The sequence below is a fragment of the Pecten maximus genome, chromosome 14 (genome assembly GCF_902652985.1).
Source record: "Pecten maximus chromosome 14, xPecMax1.1, whole genome shotgun sequence".
NCBI lineage: Eukaryota > Metazoa > Mollusca > Bivalvia > Pectinida > Pectinidae > Pecten > Pecten maximus.
The window spans coordinates 13,086,475-13,102,008 of NC_047028.1; the positions used below are offsets into that span (position 1 = coordinate 13,086,475).

The 15,534-nt window shown below is 36.7% G+C and overlaps 1 protein-coding gene across 1 annotated transcript in view; it reads right to left on the minus strand.

The window, feature by feature from the left end:
* LOC117342268 overlaps positions 1 to 15,534 on the minus strand; it is a 191,127-nt gene that overhangs the window by 64,689 nt on the left and 110,904 nt on the right. Inside the window, exons 4-8 of the mRNA XM_033904357.1 lie at positions 5,958 to 6,112; positions 3,189 to 3,391; positions 1,854 to 1,892; positions 595 to 770; positions 9 to 163 (exon numbers count right to left, since the gene is read on the minus strand). Of these exons, the coding sequence (XP_033760248.1) occupies positions 9 to 163; positions 595 to 770; positions 1,854 to 1,892; positions 3,189 to 3,391; positions 5,958 to 6,112 (728 nt within the window). The remainder of the gene's footprint in view (positions 1 to 8; positions 164 to 594; positions 771 to 1,853; positions 1,893 to 3,188; positions 3,392 to 5,957; positions 6,113 to 15,534) is intronic.

Here is a 15,534-nt window from a genome sequence, read left to right on the forward strand (position 1 = left end):
TTACTTACCCTTCGATAGAGCACACGGCCTTCGGGTCCTGTATGTCTGTGAAGGACGAATATAGTATGTTGTCATGCGCAAACCAAGAGTTCCGGTCTGTATTTGTTCCGTCGAAAACAACAAAGGCTGTCTCATATCCACTCACGAACATGGCAAACTTAACCTAAAACAGATCAGTAGCATTATTGAAATTATATAAAAAAAAAAAAAAAAAAAAAAAACAACAACATTTGTTTATATTACCTATACAATATGTACAGTTCTTTTTAAAAAAAAATCTAAATTATAACCTATTTTTCTGTATCTCCCGATTTTGTTCCATATCAACAGGGTTTGAATGAGCGATTATTTCAATTTCCTACCATGCATTTTTAATTTCTCAATATTAAATTCCATGGTTTTCGAACCTACACCTACATTGATATCATGTCACAGTTGATACGATAGTTGAGATCAGTTTCCGATATAGGCCTAAATGTCAATAATTGGTGTGGAAGCTTTCAGTACATGATTTGCGGGATCTATATTAATGTAGACTATATGGTAACTTTGATGGTCGCCACAGTGAATGTTGTACTTATCATCTCTACTTACCCTGTCTATACTGTAAGTTGACCATGAGTTGACCACTGTAGATTTGTACGTCTGAAGACTGGAGGTGGTCAGTGTCATGACGTCAGTACTGTTGGCGTTGCGTGTCTGTTCGGACATCCAGATGTACCATAAGAACGTCTCCTGGTTCGCTACCCCCTTGAACACCATGTCCCACACTGAAAAGTGAAGTACATCGTAAAGGTAGACAATATTTCACGCCTGAGTTACAAACATTGTATTGTAATGAATACATTTCCATCATTACGAAAAACGCATTAATATTTACCCATATCAAAGATTGAACTACAGCTATTAATCTGAACCATGTTAACAAACTTTGTCTATTTATCGGTATTTAAATAAAATCTTCATAGATAGGTCTAATTGCCAGTACGGACATAAAATGATGATGAGTAAAGCTTTAAGACCGTTTCTACTTCAACAAAAGAAAACTCATAGTTTCACTGCGCGTGTACTGTTCAAGCCATCCACAATGTTACAGAATACCAATAACATCAGTTTACATTGTGAGTAAACATCAATACAAAGCAGAATTATGCAAAAACAAAACATTTCAATACAAAATGAAAGCAAGCTAGAGTAGGGACAACATGGATTAAACTGTATCATCATACAGCTGTTTCGTCCTTTTAGGACTCGTAAGTGATGTTAGGAACATCCTACAACTGTTTCGTCCTTTAATGACTCATTAGCAATGTTTGGGACACCCTACAACTGTTTGGTCCTTTAAGGACTTGTTAATGATGTTAGGGACACCATTCAGTTGTTTGGTCCTTTTAGGACTCATCAGTGATGTTAGGAACATCCTACAACTGTTTCGTCATTCTAGGACTCGTTAGTGATGTTGGGGACATCATACAGCTGTTTCGTCCTTAAGGACTCCTGATTGATCCCAGGGGCCTTAAGTGTTGATCTCTAGGAGGCAACCGACACGAAAACCAAAGAAATGACGAATTATTGATTGGGAGGTACAAAGACCCACAAGTCAATACTTTACCAAACATTAATGAATCCCTTCATTAAGTTACTTCATACTTGATTTAAATAACACTTTCCTATGTCAAAACATATATGTCTTTATGTTAAACTATTCCCTTAGTAAATGAGGAAATGGAACTTAAAAACCAAATCACCAATGTGTAGGTACATATGTATAGACGAGATCAAAATGTTGGTCCGTATTCCTTCATTAAACCATAAAATCAGTTACAGACATATGTATGTAAACACAAACTTACCTTGTAGAAATATAGCCATGGTATCAGCCTTAGCAACCTCTGAAGAAATTAAGTGGAAATATATTTACATTTGTATATAAAAACATAAAAACGCTCTGGTGACTTTGTCTTACAACTTAAAACATATGTACAACGTTTTACTAGGAATCGGGGGGACCACTATATGTATGTACCAGTTCCGCTTCACTGAGTATTGGGTTTACATTTATGACCCTCTTTTTAACGAGGTCACGTGAGCATTGGGTCAAATATTGTCGGCAATACGTTGGGGTAACACAAGGTTCTAAAATCCATCGATACAAGGGAATATGATAAAGCGACGGTACTCAATATACAGAAAGTCATGTGTTTATAGGTGTTTTAGACTGGCATTCTGCCCTTGTTTGCCTCTCAATCGAAATATAGGAGTATCGCGTAATTTGAATCTTCAAGCCCGCTCCGGTATATTAAAAGACAGCAAAATGTGTTGAAAAACCGAAAGAACAGTGATGCTCAATATGTGAAAAAACTCCCTAGACGGACTTCCATTACTTCTAGGAAGCTGGTACTGAAATCAATGATATCATTCTCAAAGGCGTTATGAAGAGTTTGGAGGCCTGTGATGCTTGTCCTTGGCGGACATATTTTCATTGATTTTATTCGTCGTTATAATATCACAGCTTCAAAAACAATTGCCCATTGCCAAGAGAGAATACCCCTGACAAAACTTCTCGGCCAACTCCAAATGTTCTAAATCAGGTCAAGGTAAGCTATACAAATATATACATAACAGTTCCTTTCTAGTTCAATCTACATTGTACTACTTCAAGCATTTTACCAATACATTTCAAAAGATTTGGAAAACACATTGGTTGGTCAATATTTCACTGAAAGTGCTATATACATGCCGTGTTTAGGGACATCTAAAGATATTCTAAACAAGAAATATCTTTAAAAAAAGATAAACGGCATAGTTTTAATGCTGGTGGTTATAATGTAAAACTGCTGGTGAAATAAATTAACGAACTAGGCCTAATGCGTTTCAGCACGAATAACAAAATTGTATCAGTTTGAATCATTTTTGGTGATAATAAGACTGCATTTGAATCAGGAATATAATTTTATTAATGTGTCATTTGAAAAGATACATCCACGTATTCAGCTTGCATTCAATCTTAATTTTGTTTCGTTTTTAAAGGCATATCTGCATTTTGTATTTTCCGCTACATTGACCAATCACATACTTCATCTTGACCAGTAACGCCACCTGTCGCGTCATATCCGGGACCAAAAGAATATTATACGGCCATGCCGAAAAAATATTTCATATCTATCTTTTAAACATAATCAATCTACCTGAAATGTTGTTGAACGAGCCAACTGTATCTCCCGTAGCATACAAGAAGTAGGGTCTGTCCGTAGTAGAATGAGGCCAGAAGAGGTCACAGCTGAAGTAGTCTGCTGAGGCGTCTCGGACATTCGCCCAGCCCTGGATAGAGTCACAAGGATTTGCTAAGGGGAACTGTTGCATCACTGTGAATCGCAGAAGGGCGTTGCTCCTTATAACATAAAGGACTGTGTTAGATAGCAGTCGTAACTTTACATTCAGTAACTATTCATCAGCACAATGTAATCTTTGACACAGACCTCTTCCCTATCGCGAATAAGGATCAAAGCGACATCTGTAACGACAGGTATTAGAAAAATTCCTAAATATCACCAAGAAAACCCCTCAAATTTAAGTATAGGTACTTACACTGTGAATGGACACCCTGCATACTTATTTATTATAGAGTTCTCACGCGTGCTTGGACACCCAGTATATCGATATATTATATAGTTCACACGCCTGTTTGGACACCCTGTATAGTGCATACTAATATAATATAGAGTTCTCACGCGTGCTTGGACACCCTGTATACTGATATTTTAAAAGTTCGCATGCCTGCTTGGATACACTGCATATCAATATTTTGTAGAGTTTATGGCATATATTATAGAATTCGCACACGTAAATAGAACAGAAACCATCCCATGTAATAAACCCCGATAATGTATAATAACAGATAATGACGGAATTTAAAATACGTGGCAAGTGAAATCAACTGGTCAATAAAAAAAAAGAAAATAAAACTTTTAACAGAAAACATTTGATTAGGTTTGCTTCCTTGTAATTGCACGGAACTGATGCCGCCTTCTTATTGCTACCTCGCTGAAGTACATTGCCAAAGGCCGTCAGCATGACACCATACACGGTCACATTATAACGCAAAAAAGGCATAACCATTCTTTGTTTTAAATCAAATTACAAAATACTTTAACAAGGATAACAAGGGCCCGTTGGAGGGCCACAACATACGCCCGCCGCAATATTTGACACTTGGAAGGGGGTAGTTTCACAGGTTGTAATGCTTTAAAATGAAGTATCATTGTTGGAAAGTTGGAAGGAGATATTGATACACAGAATGGTGTGTAGTTTAAACCGAAGGGCAACTTTAAATGATGAGATGTATATATGTTACAAATATGGGAAACCTTGGTTTAGATAAAACAACACAAAAATTAGTTCACATGTTTATATACAGAATATACAGAGCCTGGGTCGGGTAGTATTGAAGTTATGGTGCGGATAAGTAAAATAATCAAAGGGCAGTAACTCCGCTAATAAGGGGGTAAGGGGCATAATTTTGGTATGTGACACTCTGGCTCATCTAGATGTATATTTGTGTTAAGTATGGAGAGCTCAACACCATATGTGCCCAAAGTAAAATCATCAAAGGGAAATAACTCCACAAGTAAGGGGGTAAGTGGCATTATTTTGGTATGCGACACTCCGGCTCATCAAGATGTATATTTGTGTCAAGTATGGAGAGCCTGGGTCGGGTAGTATTGGAGTTATGGTCCGGACAAGTAAAATCATAAAAGGGGAATAACTCCGCAAATACGAGAGTAAGGGGCATGATTTTGGTATGCGACACTCCGGCTCATCAGGATGTATATTTGTGTCAAGCATGGAGAGAGCCTGGGTTGAGTAGTTTTGGAGTTATGGTCCGGACAAGTAAAATCATCAAAGGGAAATAACTCCACAAATACAGAGGTAAGGGGCATACTTTTGGTATGCGACACTCCTGCCCATCAATAAGTATATTTGTGTCAAGTATGGAGAGCCTGGGTCGAGTAGTACTGGAGATATGGCCCGGACACCATATGTGCCCAAAGTAAAATCATCAAAGGAGAATAACTCTACAAATAAGGGGGTAAGGGGCACAAATTTGGTATGCGACACTCCGGCTCATCAAGATGTATATTTGTGTCAAGTATGGAGAGTCTGGGTCGAGTAGTAGTGGAGTTATGGTCCGGACAAGTAAAATCATCAAAGGGGAATAACTCCGCAAATACGGGGGTAAGGGGCATGATTTTGGTATGCGACACTCCGGCTCATCAAGATGTATATTTGTGTCAAGTATGGAGAGCCTGGGTCGAGCAGTATTGGAGTTATGGTCCGGACACCATATGTGCCCACCAACCCGCCCACCCGCCCGCCCGCCCGCCAACATGATAACATAATACGTCCCGTCTTTCGACGGGCGTATAAAAAAGAAATGGCTTTCAAAAAGACAAACATCAACATAGCAGTGAGACATGGGTGTAGCTTAAACGACGCCTTATCGGGTGTGGCACTAGGTGTAGAACAAGTCGTGGAACCAGGTGTCCGGCAATGGATGGAACGAGGTGTCGAACTCAGGTGTGGAACCAGGTATTGAATCAGATAGGGAATCGATGTGTCACTAGATGTGGAACTTAGGTATGGAACTCAGGTGTGAAATCATATTTGGAACAATGGATGGAACAAGATGTGGAAACAAATATTAAACCAGGTTTTGAACCAGGTATAGACCAAGGTGTCGAACCAGGTGTGGAGCTCAGGTGTGAAACCAGGGACGGAATCAACAATGAACCGAGAGTGTAACCACTCAGTAGGTGATTTTGAATGACAAACTGTCCAGTACATGTATTCCTATAATATCCAGGATAAATGTATCAGACCAGATTATATCAATATAATAGCATGATGCTTGATTTATGGTACATTCTACTTATAGAATATATGATGGAGAGACTTACCCAATCTCACATGTTTCAGGCTTCGCTGAAGTCAAATCACTGTAGGACGAGTATAAAACGTTATCACAGTTCATCCAATTCGTCTTGTCTTTTCCGGATCCATCAAACACGATAAAACGCTTTTCATCATTGTCTTTGAAAAAAGATATTTTGACCTGAAAGAAAATATTTCAGACGTGAAAAAAAAAATATATATATAGCAATTAACGTCTACAGATTAACAGTGTATATATAATTATACACATAACAGAGATAAAACACACATGCTTATATATAGAGCTAAATAAAACAATGGTTGAGATATGACGTAGTTTATGACTACACGACAAACCATATCAATATAGCAGCTGGTTAACATAATGTCAATACTCAATGGAAATATATGCCAACACTTATAATGCACGAGAACAATGTACAACACAAGAAAACTAGCGTCAACATGACATAGTATACTCTAGTGTCACAACACAATGATATATACTCTAGTGTCACAATACAATGACATATGCTCTAGTGTCATAACACAATGACATATACTCTAGTGTCATAACACAATGACATATACTCTAGTGTCATAACACAATGACATATGCTCAAGTGTCACAATACAATGGCATATGTTCTAGTGTCACAACACAATGACATATGCTCTAGTGTTACAACACAATGACATATGATCTAGTGTTACAACACAATGACATATACTCTAGTGTCATAACACAATGACATATGTTCTAGTGTCACACTACAATGACATATACTCTAGTGTCACAACACGATGACATATGTTCTAGTGTCATAACACAATGACATATACTCTAGTGGCACAACACAATGACATATACTCTAGTGTCACACTACAATGACATATTCTCTAGTGCCACAATACAATGACATATGCTCTAGTGTCACAACACAATGACATATACTCTAGTGTTAGAACACAATGACATATACTCTAGTGTCACAACACAATGACATATGCTCTAGTGTCATAACACAATGACATATACTCTAGTGTCATAACACAATGACATATACTCTAGTGTCATAACACAATGACATATACTCTAGTGTCACAACACAATGACATATGCTCTAGTGTCACAACACAATGACATATGTTCTAGTGTCACAACACAATGACAGACACTCTAGTGTTACAACACAATGCCATATTATATAATAGTGTCATAACACAATGACATGTAATCTAGTGTTACAACACAATGACATTTAATCTAGTGTCACAACACAATGACATACACTCTAGTGTTACAACACAATGCCATATGTAATAGTGTCATAACACAATGACATATACTCTAGTGTCACAACACAATGACATATGCTCTAGTGTCACAAAACAATGACATATACCCTAGTGTCACAACACAAAGACATACTATGTTTTGGCGTCAACAAACATTAACATAGTATGTTATAGCGTCACCAAACATTGACATAATATGTTATAGCGTCAACAAACATTGACATAATATGTTATAGCGTCACCAAACATTGACATAATATGTTATAGCGTCAACAAGCATTGACATAATATGTTTTAGGGCCAACATAAAAAGGCATAATATGTCATAGCGTCAACATGACATAATATGATATATCAGAGATTACCATCCTGTGTCCATGTATATCATAGATCATCATCGTATATTTACATTCTGTGTTGCATTTGCCTCATATCGACTGTATACTACCATTTGGTAACAGTTCAATGCTTAAGTGTACATGTATATCAGAGATCATCAGTCTATATACATATGTATATATCGGAGATCATCATCATATTAACATGTATATTAGAGATAATCTACCAAAATAGCTATGCGAGTTAAATGATGTAAATGCTAATGTTACCTGAAGTGGTTTCCGAAAGAGGCATTAGTAAGAATACACGACCAATAACAAGTCGAATGCCATTACATGGTTATCAAAATGCCGATGTATTTCTAATATATCATAGTGGTTTATTACTTATTGTTCACAAATAATTCCTGTCATCAGCTTGGAGGTAAATCAATGCCGACAAAAACAATTGCTGTTCTAGCGGGGTTTTTTTTATTCAAATTAAGAAAACATGCTGTTTTAATTAAGTTTTACAGTGACGGTAAAGTTCCAATGTTAACCTTTTGGATACTGCAATTCATATGGGAGTTGTAAAGAATGTGTTATTGTACATTTGCATTGTCGATTACAGTCGCCCTGACTCGGCAAATGAACGTCACCCGGAAGATATTAATGCAATACTGTTTCCATAAATTTGCAGAAAACTCTCCCTGGAGACTAAAGGGGATGAGCTTGCGACATTGACCGAGTTCCGCCTATTAAATACTTGCCGTGGAGGACAATGCAGTGAAAATATATGACACCTCAAGAGCTTACACATTTTAATCATGGTCGATATTGTATTTTTAAGTTTGTGCTTCCAGATATTAATCAAGAAATTAAAATGCAGATGGTTATCACCGTCTATCAGATAACAGTACGCATGTCCATGCCAGTCTTGTCCTTACGTCATCACATCTGTGCTCTGTCCACGTGATCACATTTGTGGTTTGTCCACAACTCATCGTCACAATACATACTTGTTTGTGCTTTGTCCATGTAATCACGTTTTTGCTGTGTCCATGTGATCATGTTTGTGCTGTGTCCATGTGATCACGTTTAGCTGTGTCCATGTAATCACGTTATTGCTGTGTCCATGTAACCACGTTTTGCTGTGTCCGCGAATTCACATTTGTGTTATATTGACATGATCACATTTGTGCTTTGTTCGTTTGATCAGAGTTAGTCGTGAGTTAGTCCGCGATAGCTTAAACCGTAGAGAATCGAATAATAAGTTGTGTGATTAATTATAATTTCTTCAGATCAATAACCCAAAATCACATAAAAAATACTAGTTTAATGAATCAAAATAAAAAAAAATTATGTATGTATATTGATAATCAAAATGATATAAGGATGGAAAGCACAACTATGTAACAGAATAAATGCAATGTTTACAACGCCGAATGTTGTGGTTGTACTCATTGATATAGACTTTAGAGGTGACTAAAGGAATATGATGTGTTATCTTCTTTCTAGCAATTTTATTCTTCCTAAGGTTTCTCTTGACACTTTCTAACTTTTTGGCATTAAGTTAAGCGTTCTCCCATGCGAAGAATAATATGGGTTCTTTCATCACGCCGATACATACTGTACCAAAGTCTTCAAAAATGGTAGCTATTACTCTTGCTTAGCAGTCAACACTGGTCACACCCATTTTTAGCATAATGTGGCTGGATGGAGTGTCCTGCTGGAAGTTATTGGCAGTGTGTTTCAGTGAGACAGCACTATAAAATCGAAACATGTTTCGCTCTCACAAGGAGACAAACACAAATATACCGAAGCCTCCCAAAACACACACATTCATGTATCTCTCACACAGGGGTCGTCTTTAAATGACAATAGCTGTTGATAGGGCGGTAAACAATACTAAGCTCAAATCAATGGCGTTAATCATAGATCACAAAATAAAACATATAGAACACAAAAACAAAAATAAAACTGGTAATTGCCCAGGTTACGACGTGTACTATGGATTGATTTTTGGGTTTCTTGGTAAGAGAAAGGTTGCATCTTATGAATAATACAATTTTAGTTTATTGCGTCATAAAAAAAAAACCCGCTAAGGTAATAAAAAATGGACAAGTCGACAATCGCAAATAGCATTATGTTGGAGATTTAACTGTACGCAAGGGGCAAAGGTAAATAAGTGTATTTGTCTTCAAAGTAATCTATTCAAATAGGTATATACACAGGAAACTTATATCAAATATTAACAGAAAACAAATAAAAATACAGAAATGTTCTTTATGGTATTCCGCACAAAATAGGTTAACGCCCAACCTTTCACCTAGGCAACGCCATAACATGTCATACTAGGAACAAATCTATAGAACATCAGATCGTATCGTCACATAGCAACGACAAAATGAAAACTTAAAGAAGATTATCATCGATCAACTTTTTACATATATCAATATTAAATGATCCATAATGGATGAGTAGACATAAAAAACCAACACCGTTACTCCAGGCGGATAAAAATCAGATAATACTACAATGTCCGCCCAAAAAACTGGAAACGTAAATCAAAAGTGATTATTGCTGGGATTTCTAATGTCCATATCCCATAAAGAGAAGACATCAGAGAAGCCAGCACCGAACGTGATCCATCCCACTGCTAATTCTCAATTCATCAACAATAATTCGTCTCCTGTGACATTCAGTTGGATGCAGCGGTCATATTTCCCCTTTGCTCACGGGTTCCGACTTTTAGTAAAACGGTAGTTCATTTTAATCCATTATAATTAATATCTGATTGACCTTTTTTGTATGCGGGCATTCTGATGAAGCCATCACTTTCGAACAAATGCCGGTACGTCGTATGGCACGCTATATTTAGTTCTTGACCCTCTGCGTTTATGTATTCACAAGCATGAACGTGATCTCCCCGTTTCCTTTTAATGTTGACCTGCCGTGTCTTGTGTCCCTGGAACTGTCTGATTTTTCCTTGATGTTTTTGTGATCTAGTGGATTAATCACTGGCGTAGACATACGTGAAGGATGACATGGAACAGTGTCGACACGATCACCAGCTGTTGTGATTAACTACATCGATCTCAAGGTGTACACGTGACAGAATGTTTGTTTACTCTCATTATTAAAAAAAACTAATTATTTGTATTGTTATTGCAGAAACTTTGAAAAGATCATCAGATCAAAGAGGTCAGGATATTAGCAGGTTAAATGGTACATTTGGACCTACAATTCTTGTATATTTTAAATGAATATCCGTTAGTGTAAATTACCATTTTGCTAATTGCATTATTGATAAAATATCTAATATTACTGTTTGCATTTACCTTACCGACTATTATGACCATTAACTTCAACACGTTTCAAACAACCATTCCACAAATAATGGGAAATGTTGGCGATAATTCCACACATATTATCATTGTATGTTAATGTGTTTAACAACTTTAAAGCGTTCTTCGTGTACATTATTTTGCTAAGCAATCATACTTATATCGATGACATATCACAAAACGACAAAGCTACTACATCTTGTACAATGCTGACACCCTTAAGCGATGTTTTTTTTTTACAATTACAATTACAATTATTACAATTACTGATACAAGTATAACTTACATACAGTATCAATTGGACATATCAATCTGAGGTATCTCGGTCTGGTTGTTTAAGATCCTGTGTCTGTGATTTTGTTCCTTTACCCAGAAGGACAATATTCTTTATGTATGTTTAAACTTACCGATGGATGCTCCGCTTTGAGTTAGTTTACAAAACAGGCTGTGTATAAACATGTGTTATGAAAATATTTCTATCGCAAGAGAAAACAATTCTGTGAGAGGGAAGGAAATCGCTTGTAAAGAACAAGTCAATTGCGTTTTGCAGTGTATCAGAGAGAGCAGGTGAACTTTTATTATTAGGGAACAGTTCATTGTCTCATCAATACCTAAAGGAGTTGGATAGAATTTTCTAGCATCGCTGAAATGCAGATTTCTCGGTTTCGTACGCAAGCATATTCCGTAACGCATCAACTAACCAGGCATGACTCCCTAGAAAATTATAAGAATGATATTAAAATTCCGTTAAAGCAGCCAATTACAACTGGGACAGTGTCAAGAAGTATGATGTGTGTTTTAACAGGGGAGTGTTTTGGAAAATAAGCCACCAGAAAGATTATCACTCGAAACAATGTAGTTTCAGTCTAAATTTGGAATCTTAACATCTAATTAAAGTGTTAGCAGGCAGGCGATTGTTAGTATTAATCGTCGTTAGAAACACGTCCTAAAGCTCCAACCCTTGTCTTGGGACGTAACAAGCCACATGGAGCTTCTTTTCATTGACGATATTTCCGAATTTTGCTACGTGATAAAACAGAATGACATGACGTTACTACAATATTTAACGGAGGTCGTGAAGCGATCAGAATTGATATGGGTGTTGTATAGCTCTTTTGAATCTCAAATAATGAGTTAGCCGTAAGAAAAATAATAGTCTTGCTTTCAAGTTTAATATAATGCTGTATACATTTTGGTAGCAGTTTCCAGTTCCAAGTACACTTGCAATGAAATTATATTACCTAAAAAGCTATTGTAATCTATAAAATGCAGCAAGGCATCTGGACAGACTTGGGAAATGTGGTAAAATGAATGCATGTATTTTTAGGTTTCCGTTCGAAGTCCTGGTAATTATTTTGTTATTTTGGTCGTCATTGTGTGATTAAATCAAACAATTGTCCAAGGTATTGGAGAACGAATGGGGTTTAGTAAATATGCATATATAAGTAAAAGATCTCATCGATATTCTCTCTACTAATGACGTAATTCTTTTCCGACTTTAATTAGAGTGTCCTGTTAGATGTTTTCGGCAGTAAACAGTTATTCAGTGAGGTGGCACTATAAAGCTGAACAATTTATTCGCTCTATCACATGGAGACAAACACGGACATACCTTGGCCTCTTAAAATGAATACGCACTTCTACCACACGTATGCATCTTGCACACTTGCCTGTTATATGACGTTAAACAATATATAATAAAAATTTATTCAGGAAGGGTGTAATAATTGAATCTTGTTAGAAGGGGCGACTGAATCAGGGTATCTTACGCCTTTCTAACCTTTTCCTTCCCCGTGACTTCCTTCACTGTCCCGATTATGGCCGTTTTGTGGAAGGTAATGGGTTGTGTTCCCGGTCCATGACTTACAAAATGTACCAAGGTCGTTACAAAATGCGTTTAATGATCCTTAACTGACGTTCAGCTCCTAAACGAATCACATGGAACCTTCACATATATCTTATTAAGTTAACATCTGTAACTGAACCAGGAGTTAAAATGGAAATTAAATGGAATTCGTAAATTCTTGTCAAAGACGTTAATTTACCAAATGCAATTGATTAATATGAAGCGAGAAGCTGTGTTAAAAGTGCTAATTAAACTGAAAATTAATCATGACTAGTTACAAATAGTGTACATCCGCGTTTTCTTAAGGAAACGACAGAATCGATTTCAGCATCTTTTACTTTACAGTATGTCATTGAAAGTAGGTAGCGACAATTCAATGTTCTAGATGATTGCTAAAAGACATAGATTAGCGGCGACGAGTGTGAGCCTGGAAATTATACACCGGCCAGTCTAACGTCCATCGAGTTTAAAATAGTAGCAAAAATATAAAACTCCACAATATCAAATATATAACTGTAAAGTTGTTATATAAGTATCAGTAAAGGTCTGGGAGGAGTTGCGGTTGGGTATATATCTATATCTATATATATCAAACATAACATCTGGATTACTCCAAGGAGCAGTGCTAGGGCCGACATTGTTTGAGATACATATAAACGATCTTTCTTATACGCAAAAGACGCATCTATATTTTTTTCTTGGATGATACTAAGGTTTTCAGATGTATACGTGGGGACGTTGATGTAGGTATGTTACAGGAGCACAAGAACAAAGTTTCAAACTGGAGCGATAAATTCGAAATTAATTCAATTCTTTAAAGATATATACCTCGACCCTGTGGTTGCAGTCATTAGACGATCCACTGATTTACTAGACGAACACACCTGTTCGCCTTTATACATAACATTAGTACTATTGAAATACTGTGTGTATCCAATACTTTAATAAGCATAGCGATATTATCGAGGCACTAAAAAGGTGATTCACGATACAGATAACCAGATATATCCGGATCCATCATATCCGGACCGACTAAGGAGCCTCAGGATACCAAAACTATAAAATACCCGGATATCCGAATATCCGGATTGATCAGGAAGCTCAAATTACCAAGACTACAAAATACCCGGATATCCGAATCTATCATATCCGGATCGATTAGGAAGTTCAAGTTAAACAGAACTACAAGCTAAAAAAAAGTAAGAGATGGCAAACTTAAAGTGTTTAAAAAACAGTATTTAAGGTAACCATGCAACAGATTTTATTAAGACGTGTAAAGATAAATCACAGAAAGGCGGGTAACGGGACATCCAATTAACATATATCCAAAACTTTCAAGGTTAAATATTGGAACGAACTTAATTGCCTTGCCAGTAGTAGGAATATTGTAACTACTAACACCCAATGTAAACCATTTTAAAGATTCACTAGATAAGCATTAGGATGATCAAGAACTCGTTAATTGATCTGAGATAAGTAATTGATCCAGGAAACACCACCTTTATCTATTTTTAAACACCTGAATGTAATGATTTCCTGTCCGATGAAGAGGATCTTTATAGATCCGGTATCGTAAAATAAACTTAACTGAAAATTGATTTAATCCTGAATTATCAAAGAGTGACGAGTATATTGGCACCATATAGCTTTCGACCATCCCATTCTCGTCAGGAATGCCAGGGATCAATAATGTGAAAGCCAGCAATGAGGACATCCTATATCCTATATCCTATATTTTACCTTGTGGTGTAATAATAAGAACTCCTTGGTCACGTTTGAAGTCCCGTTACAGGAGTTCACAAGTGGATAGAATGAATCTAGAGATGCTTGATTACGGAATACATCAATATGTTGTTGCGACACTGCCACGCTGAAGAAATCAAGTGAGGTAAAGTACATATTATTATAATATATTCTCCTCTTGCCCACATGTCTCAGTATAACAAAGGTGAAGTCGTTCCACAATTACCATCAAATAGACATTGGTATTTACCACAGGGATTTGTCATTAATTTCAGCTGGGATTACAAAAGGTTAAACTACAAATCGAGACGACAGCGGATGTATTTTTACGGACTTCATTTGGAATCTCGTAACGCTATGCCGTGCCAGGCAGTGAAATCAGATGACATGGCCTAATGAAATAAAACTGGGAATCACAACGATTAAATAAAAAAGGACACTGGGTATGTCGCCACAAGCCTCCCCATGGGAAACAAATTCAGTAAAAGTGCATGCGCTCAGTTTGCCGGAATTACGTGCGCCGACTACTATTAAAACAACATTTACGTTTCAAAATGTAAAAAATTTGCTGAGATGAGTGTCTAACACAGTTTCTACTCATAACAAAAGTGGTGTCCTCTTTACGTTTCTTCGAGGATTGTCCAGCAAAATTAACAAAACATTTATTTATGATTGATGGCCACGTACATACACATGTATATATAGCAAAGGTGACATACTTCATTCAAGAGACCCATTTTTTTTATGCTCGAGATACTGTAAATCACTTGTATTCCGCGTAGGACTTGTTTTCACGTCAATACGCGAGGAGCCAATCGCAAATTCAAATAGCTCGCGATTATTTGTATGAACATAACACCCCTGTATAGCGGTCAAGTCAACGGCTACCGATAAAGATGATCGCAGATTTTTTAACGCTAATAATTCATCATAAGCGAATTTAAAGTTATTTCTCAATCAATATTCCAGAAAATGTCAGAAGTGGTAAGTTTGCGAAATGAAGTATTAAGTGATTTACAGTCACCATTACGTCAGCACGCTAACTAACCCC